The sequence below is a fragment of the Malania oleifera genome, chromosome 13 (assembly GCF_029873635.1).
Source record: "Malania oleifera isolate guangnan ecotype guangnan chromosome 13, ASM2987363v1, whole genome shotgun sequence".
NCBI classification, from domain to species: Eukaryota; Viridiplantae; Streptophyta; class Magnoliopsida; order Santalales; family Ximeniaceae; genus Malania; species Malania oleifera.
In genome coordinates this window covers 85,192,115-85,216,310 of record NC_080429.1, presented here as the reverse complement: position 1 = coordinate 85,216,310, position 24,196 = coordinate 85,192,115, and the positions used below count along the sequence as shown (strand labels likewise).

The following is a 24,196-nucleotide window of genomic DNA, read 5'->3' as shown; positions in this document are numbered from 1 at the left end:
ACTCATAATTTCTTAAACTATAATTTACCTAGACTTTTGAAAAGATATCCACTAGGGTCCTCAACCCATGCCCGTAGGGTCCCAAAAACACCTTAACCCTGAAATCATAACACCGTAATTTTATGCCATAAAACACCAGTATCCCTTACAACACAAAATCTGGGCTCAAATAAAACTGGTAATACTAGAAATACGTAAAAATCCACTTACCCTGATTTTGAGATGGTGCCCACACTGCTCAAATCGAATTCCTACTCCAGGTAGGTTGTAGAGAATCTTCCTAAGATCACCATAATAACTTTTGATCATCGAACAGGGGAGAATCGGAGCCAAAAATCTAAAGAGAATGGGAGATGAGCTGAGCTAGAGAGAGAAAGAAATAGGAAAAATTAATTTTCTTTACTAAAATGTCATTTTTGCCTATTTATAGTCCTCTGGCCACATGGCCTCGTCGACGAGCCACAACACCTCATCGACAAGTCTAGGACAAAGGTTCGTCGACGAACACATAACCTTTATCGATGAATTTCAAATCCTGAAATTAGCCCCTCAGTAAGTTCTCGTCGATGAGACACGTCTCCACGTCAACGATCCCTGCTGAGTCCCCCTTGAAAAATCTTTTTCTCTCTCCTTTCTTTAATATTTAGTTTCTATAATTGTCCGGGTTACTACACTTCCTCTTATTGTTGGGAGTGTTTTGTCCTATAATGATTCCCTTTTAATTTTTTTCTTCTTAAAAGAGCCTCCTTTTCTTTTCTTTTTTCTCAGCAATCATCTATTCAAATTTAGCCCAATATTTAAAGCAAGGTGGAGTACTAGGGGAAATAGGGCTTAATCCTCAACAAACAAGATATTGCTCCTTTATTAATTCAATACAAGGAACAATCCTCTAGTGGGCCATTTGTCGGAGTTCCCTAATAATGGCATGTTCCAATGGTGACCAAGTGGGAAGCAAATGAGGACATTGGCAAGTTACGCAAAATAGGTAGGAAGAATATCAAATAGGGGTACAAAATATAAGAAAAATGAAGCAAAGAAAGGAAAGAAAGGGAACTTCACCATCAAAAGGTGTTGATTAGGTCTGAGGCCAATAGAACTTTAGCTCCCTAAAAGCAAAAAATAATTTTGACTTCTAGAGATGAATGGAAGAAGTCTATAAGAGAAAATTTTGCATTCATGAAGACAGTTAAAATAGAATACCTCTTTTTTCAGAAGAATGTTTCCTCATCTAGTAGCACGAGCTTAATAATCTAACCATGGGTTGGTAACCTTTGCGGATGAGCAGAGTAGCAAAACAAACTAGGGTCAAATAAGAGTTAGGAGCCAAATGACCAAGAGAAAAGTTATAAAATCGTAGCATCAGGATAAGATACAATGTATGCAGACAACTCAAGCCATATTAAGTTAAGCAAGGCTAAACATTTATTTCGCTAATTATGGTTAAAGATTGAGCCTCGGAAGGTTTAATTACAAAGGACAATGGGTTGCTAGAGAGAGAATAACAAAAGAATTAAAATCTTTAACTTTTGAAGGAATAAAAAAAAAAGATCTGTAGTAACCTGAATTTAGAAAAATAGAAGAAAAAATAAATAAAATAAATGATAAGAAAAATGAAGAAAAGAAAGAAAATTTGGAGGGCAATACAATAGAGTCTCGTCGACAAATGGCCTGTGCTTTCGTTGACGAGGAGATCTCGAGAGTAGGGAAAAATTAGGCTTTTAAATGATTCATTGACGAACCCGATGTTCTTGTCGACGAGTGTCCTTCTTTGGTTTGTCGATAAACCTTTTAGACTCATCGACGAACGCCAGCCTATAAATAGGCCCTATATCCATTTTAACGTAAAATTCTCTCTCCTATCTCACTCTCTCTCCAGGGCTATGACTCATTCTCATTCTTCCTTCGATTCTGGCCCAAATTCAGCCCGATTCAAAGATCGAAAACCACCACGAGGTTCTTGGGGCAATTCTCTTCAAGTTAATCAGAGCAGAATCGTGATTCAGAGTTCTTGGGCACCACCCCAAAACTAGGGTAAGGGAGTTATTTTTGAAATTTATTAATTATTTAATAGTATGGACTTGAAAATGTTAGGATATTAGGCATTCTAGGGCTAAAACTGATTAAGATAGGATTTTTGGAATATAGGGTCTCGTTTTTCATTCGATAAGGCAAAATTTCGAAGAACTGTGTAAAGGGAAATAAATTATACCAGGCTTTTTATTAAATTTGAATAGGTTATTTTCGAGTATATGAACCATACATTTATAGTATGATTTTCTAAACAGTTTAGGCAATTGAAAATAAAGGTTTTGATTATAATATATATTTGGGAAAAACTGTGTGGCATGAGAATAATCCTTTATAATTAATTGGTTGTGAATACTTTTGGTAGAGAATACTGTTTGCTTGTGAATACTGTTTAGTTGAGAATATTGTCTGCCTATGGAAACTGTTAGGTTGTGAATACTGCTTGTTTGTGGATACTACTTGATTGAGAATAACTGCCAGGTTGTGGATTCTATCTAGTTGTAAATACTGTCTAGTGGTGAATAATGTTGTAAATGCGTTGGATGTGTAATATGGTTCATGTAAATTGTGATATAGCGTTGGTAGTGGTATGAGGAGGTCGTTATATTGTACCTGATATGAATTACCATATAACGTTGGCAGTGGCATGAGGAGGTCGTTATATAATCATTTATATTAAGGGGGTAAAATGTTGGCAGTGGAATAAGGAGTTTGTTTTACCGATTTACTATTAATAGGGTTGTGTGTGTGGAATGGTAACCTATGTGGTTGTGAAGCTTGTGTAGTAACCTGTGTGGTTGTGAATCTTGTGTGGATATGGACCCTGTGTGGGTATGAATGAAGTGTGTGGTATCCTGTGTGGATGTGTTGTGGTTATGTGTATACATGAATCTCTGTAGAATGATTAATATTGTATGTGTGTGAAGTAAATTGCATGAATATTTATGACAAAATAAAACTCTCCACCCAAGGGCTTATTGAGTAAGGTGAGTGCTCTGATCAGTATTAGTTGTAACCACACTCAGATTAAAGGGTAAGGTTACAAACGGTATCAGAGCAAAGGGGAGTTACATGTATAGGCGTGTAAACTCCCCAATCCTCGGGAACTTTCGCTATAAATATTTGTTATGTTTGTATGCCTACAGTCTGTATGTGCCTTGCTAATTGTTGTTGATTAATTAATGAATATATTTTGTATCTACTAAAAACCCTTTTGCCACACACTATTATTGTTTACTTCTTCCTTACTGAGAGGTGCCTCGCCCCGGGTATTATTATCTTTTTAAAGTCCTTCAGGTGATCGAGCTTAGAAAGCTCTTAGGGCAGGGTTTAGAATTTTGGGTAATATTAAGCAGTTAAAAAAACAATTTATGTTTTATAATTTCTGGTTATGTAATATATGTGAATGGATACTCCTTTTTGGGTTGTATATAGTATTCTGGTATTTTATTTGAAGTATGTTTAATTATTTCCCGCTGCATGAATGGTATCAAAGACGTGCGTGAATTGTCTTATCACACCCCAGGCCCCACCTAGCGGGTTTAGGGCGTGACAAGAACATTTGAAGAATATCTGAAGAACATTCAAGAACATGCAAAAACATTTGAAGAACATCCAAAGAAACAATAAAGGACACTCAAAAGAATATTCAAACATTTAAAGCATATGTTTCAAATAAAAGGAGAAAGTAAAGGAAGAGGATGAGAGAACATACCTCAAAAGAAGTCTCTTCTTTCCAAATGTGAGAAATGAAGCGGGGAATAAAAAATGGGACGGACTACAATGCTCCGATGGGATGAGTGTTAACCTGGAAAAGGTCGATTTGATAAGCAGCATTCATGAAGTCTAAAGACACCTACTTGACGAGCATAACTCATGAGGCAACAAGAAGTGATCACAACTCACCTAAATATGGTTCATCTGATTAGCACCGCTCATAAAGCCTAAATGCATCCACTTAATGAGCATAACTCACGAGCAAGACGAAGTGAGCATGACTCGCCAAAATGCATCCCATCTAATAAGCACCGCTCAAAAGGTGTGAAGATGCATACTTGATGAACATAACTCATGAGGTAACAAAAAGTGGGCACGACTCACCAAAACACGACCTATCTAATGAGCATTGCTCATAAAGCCTAAAGATGCTCACTTGATGAGCATAACTTGTGAGAAAACAAGAAGGGAGCATGACTCATCAAATTACAGTCCATCTAATGAGCACCACTCATGAGGCCCACAAACACCCACTTGATGAGCACAACTTATGAGACAACAAGAAGTGAGCACAACTCATCAAATTACAACCCAACTGATGACCACCACTCACGAGGCCCACAGATGCCCATTTTATTAGCATAGCTGACAATAGGAAGTGAGTACAACTCACCAAAATACAACCCATCTGAAGATCGTCACTCATGATATCTGAAAATGCTTACTTAATGAGCATTGCTTATAAGACCCAAATACCCATGCTTGATGGACATTTCTCAACAGGTAAAATGATTTGATAAGCCAAATAAAATTACCTTCTCCGCAATAAGCTACTTTGCATAAAATTAATTGTTTGGGAAAAAGCTACCCAATAGATAAAATGATCTGATTGGCCAAATAAAATTCTGTGTGCATCAAGAAGCTGCTTGACAAAAAAATCAAACTACTTGGCCAAGAGCTATTCGGTAATGAAATTTCCCACTTGATAATAAGTTTCAATACAAAAAAAAAAAAAAATCAAATTGTTTGACCAAAATCTGTTCAGAAAATGAATTACCTGCTCGACAAGAAGCTGCTTTGCAGAAAAATCAATCACTTGGAAAAAGACCCATTTAGCAGAGAATTAGAATTACCAACTTGTGTTGAGCCAAATTACTAGACAAGATCAGTTGGAGGCAATTCAACTCGAGTTGATCCAACAAGAAAACAAAAACAGCTAAAAAATTAGGCCCAATTACTTAAACAGCTCGATTGAAGAGAAATTAGCTCAGGTTGAGTTGGCATCTAGTCAAAATAGCTCGAATTGAGTCGAATTCACTTGAATGGCTCAGTCGAAGACAAAATGGCTCGAGTTGAGCCCACACTTGGTCAGAATGGCTTCGAGTGAGCTAAATTCACTTAAATGGCTCAATTAAATAGAAATCAACTCAAGTTGAGCTGACGTTTGGTCAAAATAGCTCATATTGAGTTAGACTCACCTAAATGACTCAAATGAAGACAAAACAACTTGACTTGAGCTTATGCCTGGTCAAAATAGCTCAAAGTGAGTTAGATTAGTTTAAATGGTTTGGTTGAAAAGAAACTAGCTCAGGTTGAGCTAATACTTGGTCAAAACGGCTCAAGTTGAGCCAAATTCGCCTAAATAGTTTGCCTAAAAAGAAATGGCTCGAGTTTAGTTGATGCTTGGTCAAAATGACTCGAAGTGTGTTGCATTTGCCTAAATGAGTCGATGAAAGAGAAACCAACTCAAGTTGAGCAATCACATGGTCAAACCGGTTATGATTAAGCCATCATCTAGTCAAAATGTCTTGGACTGAGCCACACATCCTAAACGACTGAGAGGGAGCCAAAATGGCTCAGGTTGAATTGAAACATGGTTTTAAATGGCTTGAATTGATCCAAAAAGCCTAAACAATTCGAATTGAGTCAAACTACTCTAAAAATGGCTCAGATTGAGCTTAATTTTCCAAAACGACTCAGATTGAGCTAAATAACATCCAAAAAAAGCTCAAATTGATCCAAAATTGCCTAAACATCTTAGATAAACCTAATTTTACCTAAACAACTCAGATTAAGTTTGATAAAAGCCAATAAATTTCTCAAAGTGAGCCCAAGCTATCAAAATGGCTAGGATTGAGATGAAGTTGCCCACATGGATTAGGCATCTCGAGGTACTCTTCAGTCAATGGAATATGGTTAATAACTTTAGTGTAAAAAAGGGGGCAACCGATATAACCTAAAAATAAGATTGATAAGGTACATTAATATGAGGTAGAAATCAAGTCCCCGCAATTATTTTCCAATAATTATCTCTATATCCAAATGAAACCCCAATCATTAAGATAATTGGCTAATAAATACTGAATTCAATAGGGATATGCCTCATAAAATTATAAAAGGGGCACTCCGAAAAAAGGTAAGAAATCTCAGCCTCATCCATTCTTATTGTTGCGATAATCCAACCCTTCCATATTCCCTAACTTAGGCATCAAAGTGATCCCCCTCCCCCCCTCCCAAAGTATACCTTGGGTCCTTCAAGCCTCTCTTGTTTGATTCTTTGTAGGTGGTCAAGGTCAAGATCGATATGTATTCTCCGACCAATTTTTGGTAGCAATAGTGATAATTTTATGATGGTTGGAAGGTGTTAAGAAGCTCGTTACTGTGGATCCTAGACTTGAGGCACATTCACAAACACATACTCTCTCTCTCTCTCTCGCTCACCAAAAGCCTTTCCAAGGGAACCAATCCCTTAACACTCACTCAAAGCAGCAAGGTTCACCAAGAATCCTTACAATTCGGTTCACCAAGAACCTTCACAAGGGAACCAATCCCAATTGCTCACAAAGAGCCCAAACAAGGGAACCAATTCCTATTGCAAACAAGGGAACCAATTCCTTTAATACTTGGTTCACAAAGAACCTTTACATGATGAAAATGAATTACAAACGAAGCTCCTTGAATGAATGAATATTTAATACAATACAAAACAATTCCTAATCTCTCAAGAAATGAATCACAACAAAGAATGGAGAGCAAGAGAGATTTTAAGCACAAAAATGATGAATTAAAATGTGGTGTGCTTGGGAATGATAATCACTAAAATCAATCGTTAAACAAGTCTTTGGACTTCTATTTATAGGCAAATTGGGCTACTAGCCGTTATATGCTCATTGGGCATTGAAAACAATTAAATGCTTTGGGAAGTAGCCATTTGTGGCCGTTGAGGTCAAAACCCGACACAAAATGTCGATGGTCTTCCCAAACCATTAATGGTTTCCTCAGGCACAAAACCATTCAGCTCTCTGCTTGAAACCGTCAATGCATCTAGCCAAACTGTTGATGGTTTGCCCTGTTTGTTCATTATCTAAATCTTATCATCTGTGAAAATCTTCAACATGAAAGTCATGAAATTTTTTCTTAACTTTCCATAGATACCAATATTGCCCTTTTTGGAGTTCTCTAACAAAAGTTGTGCTCCAAATACTGAAGGGTGTTTTAAGAAATTTGTGAGAGAAATTTGAGTGGTGCATAAATGAGGTTTTAAACACAACCAAAGCCAAGTCTTTTAAAAAATACAATATTAATATGATTTAAAACTTGTCCCATATAAAAATACATTTGAATATAGGATATTTTTATTAAACTCTTTGTTTTGTCTTGGAAAACCATGAGTATAAAACTTATTATTTAGTGAAATCTTATATATTCCAATGTCCTAGTATGCACTACAAGAGTTACAACAAGCACTACCTCAAACACACTCCATTACATATGTTTCTATGTTAGCTTCCATTGGTATGTGCTTGAGCTTTTCCGATTGAGCGTCCTCTTGATTTTTGTCTATTTGAGTGTCCACTGGATCTTTGCCTATGTGAATGTTTGCTTTATATTTGCATTATAACTCGTATATGTGTGATTTTACCACTTATAGTTGCCACAACTTAGTATGCAAAGATTAGTTAAACTTAGAACCACTAATGGGTTGGTTCCATCAAAATACAACAATTAGGATCATGTAGCTACCCAGACTAAAAATTACAATGCTACTTAAAAACATTATTAGAAAGATCATTTTATTTTTAATAACATTATTTGTAATGACTCGAGTAATAAAAATGGAATTTAAATAGAGAGGAAGAGAAATGAAAACAGTAACAGAAGGAGGTAGTCGACTTCATTGACGAACGCGAAGCGTTCGTCGACGACATTGCACTTTGGGAGAAATAACCGAGGGAATTTATCAGGTCCTTGTCGATGAACACAGGAGATTCGTCGATGAGGGTACAAGAGAACCTCGTCAACGAAGACAAGTTTCGTTGACGAGAAGATACCGAGAGAGGATTTTGGAAAGTTTGAAATTCGTCGATGAAGGTGCAGGTTCGTCAACAAACTTTCTACAGGACTCGTCGACGAGGTGACGTGTCTTATCGACGAATCCAGTCCTATAAATAACCCAAAACCCCGATTTAAACGCAAAAATTAAGAAAAATCTCTCTCTCTCTCTCTCTCTCTCTCTCTCTCTCTCTCTCTCTCTCTCTCTCTCCATTCGGTTTCTCTTCCTTCTCTCTTCGATTTTAGCTTTGTCGCTCGCTGGATCGACGATCCAAAGCCACCATGACGCTCCTGGGGAAGTTCTCTCCAAATCTGCATGAGCGGATCGTTGATGGAAGCTAGTCAAAAATCATCCCTGAATTGAGGTAAGACTTTTTATGCCAAATTTGGTCCTACTGTAGTTATAGGAAATGATATTCATGTGAAAATACTGAAATTTAGTTCTGCGAATTTTTGTTTTCAGAGAGTTGAATGGAGAACCCTGCGAGTGCAGGACTGGAAATTTTAGGGGGTTTCTTTCAGTGTCAGGTAAGGGAATAAACTAAAGCAGTAATTTTTCTATACAAATTATTATCATTTATTAGTAAATTTATTTTCAGGAAAGCATGTATTATATCTATATAATACGAAGGAAATGCATATTTGGGAAAATACTTCTAATATGTTGAAATGTATATGTATGTATGAGATGTCAAAAACTATGATTTTATAATACAATGTATGGTTTTATACAGCAAATGTGTGGCATGAATATTATTTTACGTAAGAAATATCATGGTATGACAATGATATGAATGAAGTATGTTTTTCAGAGATTATGAAAGAATACATTACATTATGATTTTAAAATACATGATAATTGATTTATTACTTAGAATGATATGTGTGAGATATTTGGCGCAAGGCCGTGATTGATAGCTGGCGCGAAGCCGTGTTTTACGTATGATTTCGGTGCAAGGCTGTATTTATGAGATGTTCGGCACGAGGCCGTATTTATGAAATGTTTGGCACGAGACCATATTTATGAATTACAAAAATGTTATCAATCTATTTATGTTAAACGCTATATGATCATGTATTATATGTTATCAGAATCTGGATGTTAGTTTAGTTCAGTTCAGGAGCACGATACCGTAGCTTATAGATCAGATATCTATGTTCAGATTGATACTAACCACCCCACGAGGGGGTGGGAGATGGATAGTCAATGTGGCTTTCAGTGTAGAGTGTAGACGTCCACCTGGCAGTCCGGACCAGGGTGTGGCGGGCCCATCGTACTTACAAACATTTTTGACTTGGCAGTGATCGGCCAACTATTGTCGGGTCCCACCTTTGGGTTGCACAACCCGTCATGAGGGGTAATACATGACATCAGCTAGCTATTCATCCTGAGTATGTTTTTAGTATTATTAGCTATAACAGACATTTTATGATTAGTGTGAATTATTAGAAAATATGAAAGTATATGATTATTCACCATGTTATGATATATGTTTTTAGATGTATGAAATGTACTGAGTATGCATAACTACATTAAATATTCATGTTGTCACATAACTGTATTTAATTTATTTTCCCTTACTGAGAAGTGTCTCACCTTCGAACATTAAATGATTTTCAGGAAACCCAGAAGGACTGGCGGGACGTGGCCGCCGTTGAGTTTAGTGAGTTACCCCGCTAGGAGGGTAAGCGTTATGCTAAGATCAACGGTTTTTGTTATAGGATCCTAGGAAATACTTTTGGTGGTTTTGGGTATTTTGGTGATTGTATATAATATAGAACGTGATGGTTTATAACTAACTCTAGTGTTATAGATTTTATGGTTTTGAGAATATGATTTATATTTACTGCTACTTAAATTTCCACTGTGAATGACAGGTATCCCCATTTCCCATGGGTTCGGGTTGACTGTTTTATTTATTTTAATTATATTATATGAGTATATAAGCAGGTCATTACATTATTCATATAATTTATTGATTATATATTATCTTGTTAAAATATTATAATGCATATGTTAAAAAATAGTATTTATTCAACACTTAAATTGATAAAAAACTTATAATAAAAATCAATATTCAAATCATGCTTATTTTATCCACTAGTGCCTTTTTTAAGGGTAAAATCCATTAACACCACATAAGTCCCCTCAAAATGACAACTCAATCGCTGTGTTTTCATAAACTACCAAATAACCCTTTGAGGTTTAGTATTATTGACAAAATAAACCTTGCATCGGTTGACCATTAGTCAACCGTTATGTATATCTAAAAAAATAAAATAATAATTTTAGCATAATTTTAGCCGTAATAAAATGATATCTTTAAAATGACACCTATTTAATAAATTAAATTGAAAAAATTGATCAACATAATATTTGAAAAACTAAGTGACTCAAAGATCTAATTGATTTTCAAATTAACTAGTTTATTAAGTCCAATTATTTTAAATCAACCAATTGATATCATCATAATGAAAAAAAGGTACATTATTATTTTATTTTTTTTAAAAATATATATAAAAATGAAAACTACTAATACATCATAAAAATACCTAGTAATTATAATACGACAAACTATTTATCATATGTAATTTTCATAAAGATTTAATGACTAAACACGTCATAAAACAAATAAAATATAGTTCAATATTTTTAAATTCAATAAGTTATCAAATATAGTGTTAAACAAAGAAAAAAGAAAATTTCAAAATTTATTATTTATAAATTAAACTTATAAAATGGGACATTAGTTGTTCTGTGTATAAAATGTGAATGCTAAAGGGATAAAAAATTTGCATTTGTATCAATTGGTTGATTATTATTTGAAACAATTTATTTGACCTTTTTTTGAATTCATTCAAGTTGTTATATTAGTAAGTGCGATATTAAGTCCAACCCAAAAAGTAAGCCACAATTTGACCAATCATATGATTCAAATCAATTATGTAAAACTATATTTTATTTATTAAAAATATATTTAGTAATTTATTATTCATGAAATGTGCATAATAAATATTTCGCAATGATAAAATTATTTAAGTATTTTCTTTAAATTATTTATATTACTTATAGATTTTTCATAATTTTTATTTTTAAAAAATAATAATTTAATTATATTATCCTGCCTCTGTCAATTAGTTGATTAGACTTAGTTGTTAGGTATTCAATTCATTTAAAAGTTTAATTTTTAGAATATATTATTATTAATTGATCAAAAATTTTAATTAATTTATTAAATTAATGTTATTTTTTTAATTTATCTTATCCAAATTGGGTGGAAAGATAAAATTATTATTTTATTCAGTTCAATGATTTTTTTTTCTAAATTTAACTGTTGATTAATAGGAAGATTTATATTGTCAATAAGATTAAATTTTTGGGAGTTTTGTAATAGCTTTTAAGGGTGGAGTATTAATCGGATTTTTTTTTTTAAATGAAACATTCATTTTAACACTTTTTCAGCTTATCACTTGGAAGGTGAAGAATGAAGATAGTCTCTCGAAGATAGTCCAGTCCAGTGCAGAAAGAAGTCAAGCAGGGGAGAGCACAGGCAGAGAGGTGCAGACAAGAATGGCGGGGAGAGTACACACCTCCTTCCACAGTGGTCTCTGCTTTTCTTCTCTTTTGCTTTCGACAAGGTATCCCAAGTCCACTCTCCCCCCGAATCGTCGTCTCTGTTTTCCTCAAAAGCCCTTCCCTTCCTCCTCCATTGGACCTCTCTTCTCCACTTGCTCCAACACTCTCCCAACCACTACTGCAATCGACGCCTCAGAACCGTTCGTCATCACAACTCCGCTTTATTACGTTAACGCCCCGCCTCACATGGGCAGCGCCTACACTACCATCGCCGCCGACGCCATTGCCCGATTTCAGGTTCTTCCTGGCTTTAGTCACTATGAGAAACTTTTAATTTCTCCTGTCTTGTTTTGTTTTGTTTTTTTTTTTGCCCTAATTTGGATGCATGTTACTTTGCGTTCCTTTCAGCTGCAGTCAAAATGGAGGGTAAAAAAAAAAAAAAAAAAAAAAAACCAAACTTTGAATCTCTGTTTGTATTTTTTCTTTCTCTTTTGGTTTGATTTCGAAAAGGAAAAAAACAAAAGAAACCGCCAATTGGACCATACAGCCGATCGTGTGCAGCTATACGGAACATAAATGCCTGCTTTTTCACTAGCTTAATCTGGGATTGGTGCACCTAGTTGCTATGTTTCAAGTATCCTTACGCTTGAAGTTATTGAATGGGTTGAATGTTAGCACTGATAAGTTCCTTTATTTTCATCGGTTGGGAGAAATTGAAACTGACTTGTTTTTGATGTTTCCCATTTCAAAATTTCTGCCAAATTCAAATACAAATCCTGTTGTTGGTACTCCACTGTTTGATTTGCTTACAATTGAAAGTTTTTTGCAATTTTAATCTAAGTTACTAGTTCATTGATGTTTGCATGAACGGTAAACATAAAGATGAATGTATCCTTTGTTATATTATTAACATATGGATTTATTTGCCGCATACAAGTCGATCACAAAATGAGATTGCACACTTGGTCTATTAGTGTTGAAAAGTTTTGCAATTTATTTACCAAAAAAGCTTTTGCAATTTCTTTTAATTGTAATTAATGATTCTTAGACACCAGCATGAAGATCAATATAGTGACAAGAGTAAGCTTTCTTACACATCTTATTAGCCTCCCAAATTATTGGTGCATGGTTTCCCCCCAAAATACTATTTAGCAGGAAATGAGCGTGTACATCTAGTCCTACTGAGATAGTTCTAGGGCATTGATATGTAGTAGAATGGTTAATCACGACTGCTACTTTCTTGTGGCAGAGGCTTTTAGGAAAGAAAGTTATATTCATTACTGGCACAGATGAGCATGGGGAGAAGATTGCGACTGCAGCTGCTGTCCAAGGTTCCAGCCCAAGTGAACATTGTGATGTCATTTCACATGCTTACACGACACTTTGGAAAGATGTACTTTTCCCCACCACAAATATTTTGTCATTTACATAAGTTAGTTCTATGAATGCTTGAAATGTCCTTTACTCATTGATTGACTTTGCAGTTAGACATAGCCTATGACAAGTTCATTCGAACGACTGATCCCAAACATGAAGCAATCGTGAAGGAATTTTATGTGAGGGTCCTTGCCAATGGTGATATCTATCGGGCTGACTATGAAGGACTTTACTGTGTCAACTGTGAGGAGTATAAGGTAGTATCTTGCATTAGGAGTACGAGTTCGAACTGTATTTACAATGTTTTATTTTTCCATGCTTTGCTTTTGGTCAAACCAAAGGCAGTTCTAGTACAAAGTGGAAAATGGATGGAATGGGTTCATTTCCCACCATGCAATGTGCATTTGGAGAATCTCCAAATGAAGTTAAACGACATTATGAACCAAGTGTATTTGTGCTCTTAGCATGGCTATCAAACTCGGACTGGACTGGACTGGACTGGTATGATTGGGTTCAGCTGAAACTGGCCAAGATACTGGTCCAGCTACCTCTTCATACTTGGTTTTGAAGAGAACAAGGATTGAACCAGGCAACCCGACCGATATCAGACTGACCTAGCCTAAACCGGGTTTGGGTGAGTCAACCCGTGTTTTTAATGAAAAAATTGGTGATGCGTTTTGGTTGAGGGGAGACTTGAACTTAAGACCCAGTATAGAAGAAGAGAGTGAATTGTCACCTTGCCTGTCTTCTCTCGTAGCTTGAACGTGTTATAAATAATGTATATCATAAATAAGATTATAGATGCTATAGTAATACATTGAAAGAAATTCAACTTATATTTGCACACTACAATTTAAGTAAATTCGATTCATTTTTAGTTGATTCAAAATCTTCTTTTTCCTTTATTTTTTTATTTGATAAATATTAATAATAGTTATAATTAGTAATAAATACGAATAGTTTTTTAAAAAATAAAAAATGTACAAGTTTTATTTAAATTGTTATTAGTAACTAATTATATATTGCAATTGATTATTTTGACTAACATCTTTAAAATATATTTCACATCAACCTAATATTCTTTATAAATAATATACATAAATATATATAATTATATATATTTCATGCTAACTGGTTCGACCATCGGTTTGACCCATTAGTTTGACCGGTTTGACCAATCTTGTGGCTTTACCGGGTTGGTTACTGGTCTAGGTTTTAGAACCACAGTTCTTAGTATTGCTCTCCTTGATATCGAGCCATAGAATTTCTAGCCCACTAAACAATTTGATTGATGAGTCACTTTTAATCTCCCAAACGGGTTCTCAATTCGTTGATTGAAGATTTACTTGCTGGGGGCCTAGCCTATTAATTTACACGTTTGAGACTGTTGATGAGGTTATGTATGATGCTATCATGTATTTTTAATGTTATATATTTCTCTTTTTGCATATAATTTACTTTTGTTTATTATCCTTTTTAATTTTTGGTTGGATACAACCTATGTAGCACCAATTTCTCTAAGGGGCTATGTTTGTGTCGTGCCCATGTCATACACCAATGCTCCTTGGCATGTATCAGACACTTCAAAAATGTGTTGACAATTTTAAAATGTATACTTTTTTTTATGGCAAAAGAAGATGACTTTATCAAACGAAGGTCACAAAGAAGAATGTACAAGAAGGAGAACAAGAAGTACTCCTCAACAGAAGAAAGAAAAAAAAAAAACAAATAAAGCAAAACTCAAAACAATTAGACTAACAAAGCTGACCAATCCTGTTGGATATCAAAAATCCTACTCCTTTATGTATTTTTAATGCCACACACTTCTTCGGCACTCCTTAGACACTCCTTGGGCACTCATCTTATGCTCTTTAAACATGTTTAAGACATATGACAATACATAGTAATACACCTTTCTTTTTATTTTATTTATAAAATATCATAATTATGAAATAACAACAAAATATTGGATGTTTTGGAAAAAAATTACCATAAAATAGTGATATATTGAGAATGTTTTAAAATAAAAAAGAAATAAGATGATGTATATGTATTTATACTATTTTTATTTAATATAGTGTGTTACTTAAATATTAAGTTTGTAACATTTTCCCTATGTAGTATATCTTTTTATTTTTTGATCAGAAAAAATAAAAAAATGTTAATATTTTAAGGCATCAAGGGGATGCCAACCCATGGTACAAAACATCAACCACCCTATAGAGTGTCGGCAAACATCAAGGATTACAAAATGTTCATTAACAATGTTCCACTGAGCCAGCTGGAGATAGCAGTAATCCATTGGGCTTTGTAGGTTTGAAGTGGAGTAGATGAATCTTTGAAGGCTCTCTTATTTCTTTGTCTCCAAGCCCACCAAAAGATGGCGTGAGGGATGAGGTTCAAAGCCTTTTGCTTCTCCTTTTTGGCTTTGATGCCTTTCCAAGCTCAAATCTCCCCTCCAACTGAATTTGTTGTAACCTACTATCGCCTGGTAGGGGTGGCAAAACGGGTTCACGGGCCAGGTTCGGGCGGGTTGTAAACGGAACGAGTCGGGTCGTAAACGGGTCGTAATCATGTAAACCCTAATCCGCCTGTTTATTAAACGAGTGGGTCACGAGTCACCCGCTTAAAAAATAAATATATTTTTTATTTTTTTAAATTTATTTTTTAAAAAATACTCCTTGTTTTATTTATTAAATCTTAAAAAAAAGATTAAATGTAAAAAAAAAAAAAATGCAACGAACTGAGAGAGCTGAGAGAGAGAGAGAGAGGGAGGGAGAGGGAGATTTAAGATTTGAGAGTGAGCCGAGTCGAGAGAGGGAGATTGAGGTCTGAGAGTGAGAGGGAGGGGGAGACTGAGTGTGAGTTGAGATCGTGAGAGGGATTGAGGGAGATGAGAGTGAGAGGGAGGGGGAGATTGAGGGTGAGGTTGTAAGAGGGATTGAGGGAGACGAGGGCGAGGACTGTGAGGCTGAGAGTGAGAGCACTGAGAGGGAGTGAGAGGGAGACGGACTAAGGCGATGCCATGCGGCGAGAGGATCTGCTGTGACGGCGTGCTGGTGGGCAGAGCTGTAGAGGGCAGTGGGTCTGTGGGTGACTGTTGAGTGGTGTGGGTAAGAAATTAGGGTTCTTGGCAGAGTTGCAGAGGGCAGTGGGTGACTGTTGACTAGTGTGGGTAAGAAATTAGGGTTCGTGGGTTAAATGTGTGTATATAGGTAAATAAACAGGTCACCTGACGGGTGACCCGACCCGAACCTAAGTTGACCTGTTTATAAATGGGTTGGTTTCCATAAATTCGGAACTGTTTTAACCGGTTGGGTCACGGGTGACCGTCAGGTTTGAACCCGTTTTGCCAGGCCTACTGCCTGGTCAAGGAAAGAGCCAAATTCCACATGTTCCTTGTCCAGGGACAGTGGAGTAGAATGTGGTTGACTAACAACCATACAGAGAAAACGTGGATTCATGTCTGTAAACTCCCAACTTTGCAAATTGTCAAGGGTTAAAACATTTCCATGTATGGATTCCCAAGCAAAAAAGGCAACTTTTAAAGAGGCTGCTGTCCTCCAAATGTGAATCCAATGGAAGTTATTGTAATTTGTTCCGAACGGTGAATGCTTGTTATAAAAAAATTAACATAGTAAATGCCATTTTGACTCGTTGGGGATGTTTTGGTGATGGAAATTGTATAGAAATCAGTAGAATTTAGAGAGTGAGAAATTCCCAATCTGCCACATTCCTTGTATAAGGAATGTCCTAGAAAATTCCTTGATCAGTGATTTGGAGACGATGACTGATAAGGGCATTTATGTCACAAGCCAAGTTGTAGATGGAAGAAAATGTAGCTCTAAGATTACGATTCTTGTGTCACATATCATGCCAAAAGTAAACATTGGCCCCATTCCCCACTTGAAATGTCACAAATTGAAAAAATCATCCCATTCTTCCTCGATGAATTTCCAAACACCCACTCCATAGGGACCTCTTCCATTTTGTGTTGTCCAATTATTGTGCTCTAGCCCATATTTAGAAACAATAATATTCCACAAAAGGTGGTCTTTTTCCTTCATGAACCTCCATAACCAATTCCCAAGGAGGGCTTTATTGAAAATGAGAAGGGATTTCAACTCCAGACCCCCTGAACAAATGGGTTGTTCGATCACTCCCCTTCTAACAAGGTGATATTTAAACTCCTCCCCTAAGCTTCCCCAAATAAATCTTCTCTGAATTCCCTCCAATCTCCTAGTGATTGAGGTTGGTATGGGAAGCAAAGGCATGAAGTAAATTGGATGATTTGTTAAAGTGCTTTTGAGAAAAGTGAATTTGCCTCCTTACGATAAGAAATATCTTTTCCAACCCACCAATCTCCTTTTAAACTTTTGAATAATAGGGTCCCAAACTCCTTTATCTTTGAATTTAGCTCTGAGTGGGAAAACGAGGTAATTAATGGGAAAGGTTTCCATTCACAACCCAAGAGACCAGCAAGGAAAGTCCCCCTCATGTTCTCCCCAATTGGAAGGAGCTCACTCTTGCCAAAGTTCACTTTTAGGCCTGAGATGGCATCAAATCCTAACAAAATGCATCGGAGGTTGAGGATATGGAGGGTATCATCTTCACAAAAAATTGTAGTGTCATTTATAAAAAGAATATCGGAAACTTCTGTAATCCTTCCATTTCTGCCCACCTTGAGACCTCTAATGATCCCTCCTTTAGCAGCTTTCATTAGCATGAGGCTAAGCACCTTCATGACCAAAATAAACTGAAAAGGGGACAAGGGATCTCCTTGTCTCTAGCTTCTGGAGGAACGAAAGAAATCAGAGGGGAAACCATTAAAGAGCATTGAGAAGCTTGGGGCTTTGATACATTGAGCGATCCAACTATACTAAAGCTCTCGCAAGCCCATTTTCCTGAGGAGATAAAGAAGGAAATTCCAGTTGACATGATTGAATGCTTTCTTCATGTCTAGTTTGCACACTTTCCCCCTTTTTCTTTTTGTCCAATAGGCTTACACCACTTCATAAGTAATAAGGGCAACATCCATAATCTATCTTCCAGCCATAGAAGCATGTTGATACTAACCAATGACTTCCGGTATTGCTTTTTGGAGCCTTTCAACAAGTACTTTGGCAATGATTTTATAAATGCTTCCCACCAAGCTAATGGGGCAGAAATCTTTGATGCTAGCAGCCCCAATTTTCTTTGGAACTAGAGTTACAAAGGTGTTATTTATGCAACTGACCAATTTTCTTGATCTTTGGAACTCCTCGAACATGTTTAATAAGTTATGTTTGAGGAGGCCCTAGCTACTCCTAAAAGAAAGCTGATAGGAGAAACCATTAGACCTAAGTGCTTTATCCGCATTGCAATTTTTAATAGCTTGGAGCACTTCTGTTTCTTCAAAAGGTTCCTCAAGCTACTTTGCAGTGGAAGAATTGAGGGATCTAAAATTGATGCCATCCACTATAGGTCTCCATGACTTAGATTTGGTGTATAGATCTTTATAAAAATCACAAATACCTTTTCTAAAGTCCTCTTCTGTGGTTATGGTGGCTTCCTCAATGTTAATGCTGGAAAGGGTGTTACTTCTATGGTGATCGTTTGTTGTCCGATGAAAGAATTTTGTATTACGGTCCTCCTCTTTGAGCCATTGAGCTCTAGATTTTTGCCTCCAAGATATCTCTTCAAGATTAATAACCTCACACAATTCCTTCTTAAGCATAGCTCTCTTGGCTCTCTGATCATCATTAATACCATGGATCATCAACTTCTTTGATGCCATTAAGGATAACCATCTTCTTCACTTGGACATTCACAAAGGTGTTTCTGTTCCAAATCTTAAGCTTTTCTTTTATTCCTTTCAACCTCTAGGCAAGCACAAAACTAACCTTGCCCGTGACCAAAATAAAAGATCACCAAGTTTTCACTAACTCCCTGGAACCATCATGCCTTAACCACAAGTTTTCACTAACTCCCCAAAACCATCATGCTTTAACCACATATTCTCAAAGCGAAAGGGGTTTGGCCTCTATTTAATTCCCCCCATGTCAAGGGAGATGGGGACATGACCTAAGATGGGCCTAGGAAGGATACTCTAAATCACGCGAGGAAAATGAAGTTCCAAATCAACCGAAATTAGGAATCTATCGATCCTTGAAAAGGAAGGCGACTCCCTGGAGTTGGACCAAGTGAAGTTGCCACCAATTAGAGGGAGATCAATAAGGGCATTCACATTGATAAAGTCAAGGGATTCTCTAATGCTATTGGTTTCAAGGCTACCCCCACTTCTTTAAGGTGGATATACAATCATATTGAAATCGCCTTTAATAATCCAAGGTGCATCCTATCGACTCCTTATCCCAAAGAGGACATTCCAAAAAAGAGACCTAGGTGGTCCTTCACTTGGACCATACACCCTTGTGAAAATCTACTGAAAGTTATCATTCGTGCTTTGGAACAAACAAGAGACTAAGAAGGAACTTATGGAGTGGTCCAACAATTCCACAACACTAAGCTTCCACAAGACTAGAATACCCCCTGAGCTACCTACTGCTCCAAGGGATATCCAGTCATAGGCTTCTCGGCCCCATAATTCATTGATCAAGAGTTGCTCCATTGCTCCACCTTAGTTTCTTGCAAGCCCACTGCATCACCACTCTAGTCCTTAAGAAAGGACTTAATTTTGCTCCTCTTAACTTTGTTATTAAGACCCCTCACGTTCCAAGAAATGATTTTTTGTGACATGATTTAACACAAAGGCTTCGACTGTTGTATACCTCTTCCATTTCTGAGCAACCTCTTGTTTTTCAATAATTCACTGTGCATTCCAAGTGCTTTAATCCCTTGTTGATATCCAACTTTCCGATATTTCCCACAGGTTTTTTTGATTGCTTCCCATTTCCTCACTCTTTCTTTCAAAATCCTCAAACAACAATAAGGCTTTGTCCTCAAACCCTTCAAAGCACACGCCTATGGTTTTGCTTACCGGTTTCAAATTTTGAAAGACCGACCCAAGCAGGTCGTAACACTGTTTGAGTCCATGTCATTCAAAGTTTCAAAATTGAGCCTATCAACCAAATCCTCAAAATTGGGGTTATCACCCAAAGTGTCATAGTTAGAACAAGGTTCTGGGACAAGGGCTAGTCTTCCAATATCATTTGGAGAATTAGGAGGTTCCCTTTCCAAAATTGTCTCCTCCTAAATTGCAATTCCTTGTGAGGGGAAGTCCTTTAAGGGGAGAACCTTCCCGAAGTGGACTAGCTTTTTGGCAACTTCCAAAGGACTATCATGAAGCTTAAAAGGAGAAAAAGAGTTGGGATTGGATTTTGAGCAATGTAGTGGATTGCAAGGCTGAAAAAGGTCCCCTTCTTTGTAGCTCCAAAGCCCACGTTAAGGCCCACACGGACATCCTCAAATGAGAGAAAGGTTTTGAGATTGCCTTTATCAAGGTTGAGGAAATCCAAAAGTCACCTACAACATTGCATCCCCCCCCCCCCCCCACACAACACTTGCAAAGGATTGTGAGTGCTTACTCGTCTTCCCCTCCGCTTGTGTGTTAGGTATCAAGCCTCCACTTTGTAAAAGACTCAAAGGCTTGCCACAATGTGGGTAAGGGCACATGGGAGCTGCAGTGTTGTGAAATGGGTTCAAATCCATAGGGGAGGTTGTCGACTTCTTCTCCTCCTGCTGAAAGACTAGCGATGCTGGTCCTTTCTTTGTGGTAGAAAAAACACGGTGTCCCCACTTGGCTGTCAAGGGGGAGATCTTCCTCCATCCCTTGGATTCAAATCCCTCTGGAAATGCAAGTGTTTTTCAACCATCATTGCTAGTCTCCATAAGGGCTAGGCAGTTCGTAATTTGTTTGAATTCAACTTCAAAGTGAGGGTTCTATCCTTGTCCGACGAAATAAATAATTATCCTGGGGTATGAATTTTTTCAGAGCCCAGAATTCTTTCCAAGATTCAACAAATCATTTGAAATCTGCCAACTCTAGGAAGATGTAGATCCTTCTTCCCCTGCGGTATTCTTGTGATTCTAAGCAAACAGAACTTCCCCCTTCTAAGACCAAGTCAAAAGACTTCCATTTGACCAGCACAGTGCGCTTCCCATCCCTCGGCATCACAACAAGAAGGCAGCAAGCAGAAACCAACCCAGAGAAGGAAGATGACGAGGAAGGAGCTAGCAAGATCGAGGAATAAGGAGAATCACAAATTTGACCAGTGGGAAGCAAGCAAGTACCAAAAAACTAGAAAGAAAGGTTCGAAGTGGAGGGATCAGAACAAGACAAACAGAGGACTGCTCGACTTGAGCTTACGGGAGGGAGAAGCCTGCTTGAGCGCAAAGGGAGTTGTGGTCGAACAAGGATAAGAAGAGGACAAGGCTTGTGGCAAGAGGAGAGACAAGTCGAGGTTGTGCATTTGGAAAGTCGAGGTTGAAAGGGATCTCCAGTTCAGGTAGAAGCAAGAGCAGAGAACCTCTATCTTTGATGACGAAGACGACGAAGGGAAGCAGCAAGGTTAGTCGGCAATTTCGAGCTTCGTTGCAACTCACAAATGTGGAGAAAGTAATCCTTTGTCATTGAGGAATGAAGGGCTTTAAAGAGAGAAGAGGCTTCATGTCTTCGACATCAAACAACTCTGTGAAACTTCACAGAAAGGGAGATCATTTGGATGAAAATGTAAGTCTGAACCCTACTGTAGAACTTCAAGCAGCGTAGAAGGATCAATGGTGCTTTAAAAGCCTTCGTGGTCGTGTAGGACAAAGGCTGTGCAGCGATCATCTCATCAAGGTTTTTATCTTGGATCTGCAGCGATGTAGAAGAGGTGTTGCTGCGAGAGGGAGTAGTTCAACTGTGCAGGGTTATCAACCAGTCCATCAACAAAGGTCTTCTAGCAGCGTTGGCTGATCAACAACAATTTTTAGAGGCAGTGGCTGCTTCGAGAGGGAAAAAGAGGGAGAGTTCATAAACCTCTTGTCTGGAAGTTGGAAAGCATCATATGTCGCATGTCTAAACTTATAATTCTATCCTTGTTGATTAGCATATCCTTTGTACATCATGTCCTATATTTTTAGATTTTTCTTTGTTCCTGTATGCTGTATCCTTGTTTTGTCATACTTGTCTTGTTTCCATGTCCATGCTTCACAAGATAGAAAACAATAATTGTGTAGTATATTTATGATAATAAATAATTGGGTTGCTTGTGCTAACTCCTCTTTAGGATCATTGTCTTTAACAATTATAATGGGTTTAACGAGATTTTGCATACATTAGCATTTTGTGATTTTTCGTTCTTCCTTTCTGCTTATATATATATATATAAAATTTTAAATGTCATATATGCATCTCTCTCTTTCTAATGATAAATCTGCTTGTTCAAAATTGTAATATCTTTAGCTCTTTGATATTTGTAGGATGAGAAGGAATTGCTTGACAACAATTGTTGCCCTATGCATCTAAAGCCTTGTGTTCCACGTAAAGAGGACAATTACTTCTTTGCGCTGTCGAAATATCAAAAAGTGTTGGAAGAGGTTTTAATAAAAAATCCTGATTTTGTGCAGCCTTCTTTCCGTTTAAATGAGGTGAGATAGTTACAAATTCTAAGTAGTAGTTGAATTTTTACTCCACTTGTTTTGCACTTTTTAAGTGTTGTACCATCCTTTGCCTTCAAATGATGTACTTAGATATTTGATAGATGCATTTATGGTGTTCATCTCTTGAAGATTTACAAAGTCTTTTATTTATACTTTTATAGTGTAACTAGCGTAATTGAACATCTTTTAATTTGAAAAAGTATTTATATATATATATTTGAGATGTTAGTTGTTATAAAAATATTTGAAAATGGAGAAAAATATTATAATGTCAAACATCAACACTCCTTGAACACTCTTTTTGACATGTATCAGACGCTTCAAAATTTTGTTAACAATTTTAAAATGGATTTTTAAATGTCAGGTGCTTGTATTTGTAAGTTGTTAAAGAAAGTTGATTGTGTGGCTCTATACCCCACAAAGTATATGACCATGGGGAGTACTTTAAGTAGTTCTAATAGAGAATATAAATCTTGAGAAGCATCTTTGCATTCATTATTAGAAATCCTTTAGTGAGCGCATCTAAATTGCTGTGTGCGAGAGAGGGATATGGGGAGTGGAGGAGAGGGAGTGGTAATTGCATTTTAGTGATGGCATGTTTAAGCATAATTTGTGCTGTATTTCTGAGCATGGATGAGTATTGAGAAGCACCTTGGTTCCAGCTGATTATTATAAAATCTGATTAGGGAAATTGTGATTGGATAGGTGTATAAATTTGAAAGCTTATATCATTTCAGATAATGATAATAAATATACTCTTGGGGTTGTAGTGATTTAGAGGGATTTAAGGCTTTAGCTTGTTGTGGTTCTTTAGCTTGGCTACTGTCCTATTTAGGTCTTCCTCTAGGGGGCAATCTAACTTCTATGGGTTTTTGGGGTTCAATGGTTGAAGGGGTGGGTAGGAGGTTGGAGGGGTTGAAAGGGTGTACTTACCTCTTGGGGGTCGTATAATTTACATTGCCCACCTTTCTGACATGCTCATTTATTTCTTATCTCGTTTTAGAGTTCCATGAGTGTAGCTAGGATGCTAGAGAGGTCAATGCACAATTTTATTTGATCGAGTATTGGGGAGAATAAGAGTGACCATCTTGTCAGTTGGAACATGGTTAGATGACCCATGTCTGAAGGGGGATTGGGTTTTGGTGATGTGGTATAAGTAAATGTCTCTCTAATTGAAACATGATTGTGAAGGTTCCCCTTAAGAGGTTAATTTCCTTTAGCACATGGTGTTTAGAACTTAGAAGTAGGGAGTTTATCGAAATGTTTGGGATACTATAGGAAGTGGTATTGTTTCTCGTGTGAGCCCTTGGAAGTCTGTTTTCCTGTTTGCTTGTTTTTACTGTCCTTTTACCCAGTTCAGAGTGGGTAATGGCAACAGGTTTTGGGTGGATGTTTGGGTGGGAAAGGTTTTGTTGGAGAGGTTGATGCCTCTTGTGTTTTTAAGCTTTCTTCACTTAACAATGCACCAACGACAAATGACTTGCTATGGGTTAGGAGACCTTATAAAGCTCTCAGTCAAGATGCTTGTATGCTATGCCATGAGGCAAACGAGGCTAGTGTTCATCTTTTTCTTCGTTGCCG

At 36.9% G+C, this 24,196-nt stretch overlaps 1 protein-coding gene across 1 annotated transcript in view; it reads left to right on the top strand.

The window, feature by feature from the left end:
* Nucleotides 1-11,508: 11,508 nt before the first annotated feature.
* Nucleotides 11,509-24,196, top strand: part of LOC131145526 (methionine--tRNA ligase, chloroplastic/mitochondrial) — a 51,853-nt gene continuing 39,165 nt past the window's right edge. The window contains exons 1-4 of the mRNA XM_058094666.1: nucleotides 11,509-11,950; nucleotides 12,903-13,046; nucleotides 13,138-13,287; nucleotides 22,436-22,603. Of these exons, the coding sequence (XP_057950649.1) occupies nucleotides 11,648-11,950; nucleotides 12,903-13,046; nucleotides 13,138-13,287; nucleotides 22,436-22,603 (765 nt within the window). The 5' untranslated portion in view covers nucleotides 11,509-11,647. The remainder of the gene's footprint in view (nucleotides 11,951-12,902; nucleotides 13,047-13,137; nucleotides 13,288-22,435; nucleotides 22,604-24,196) is intronic.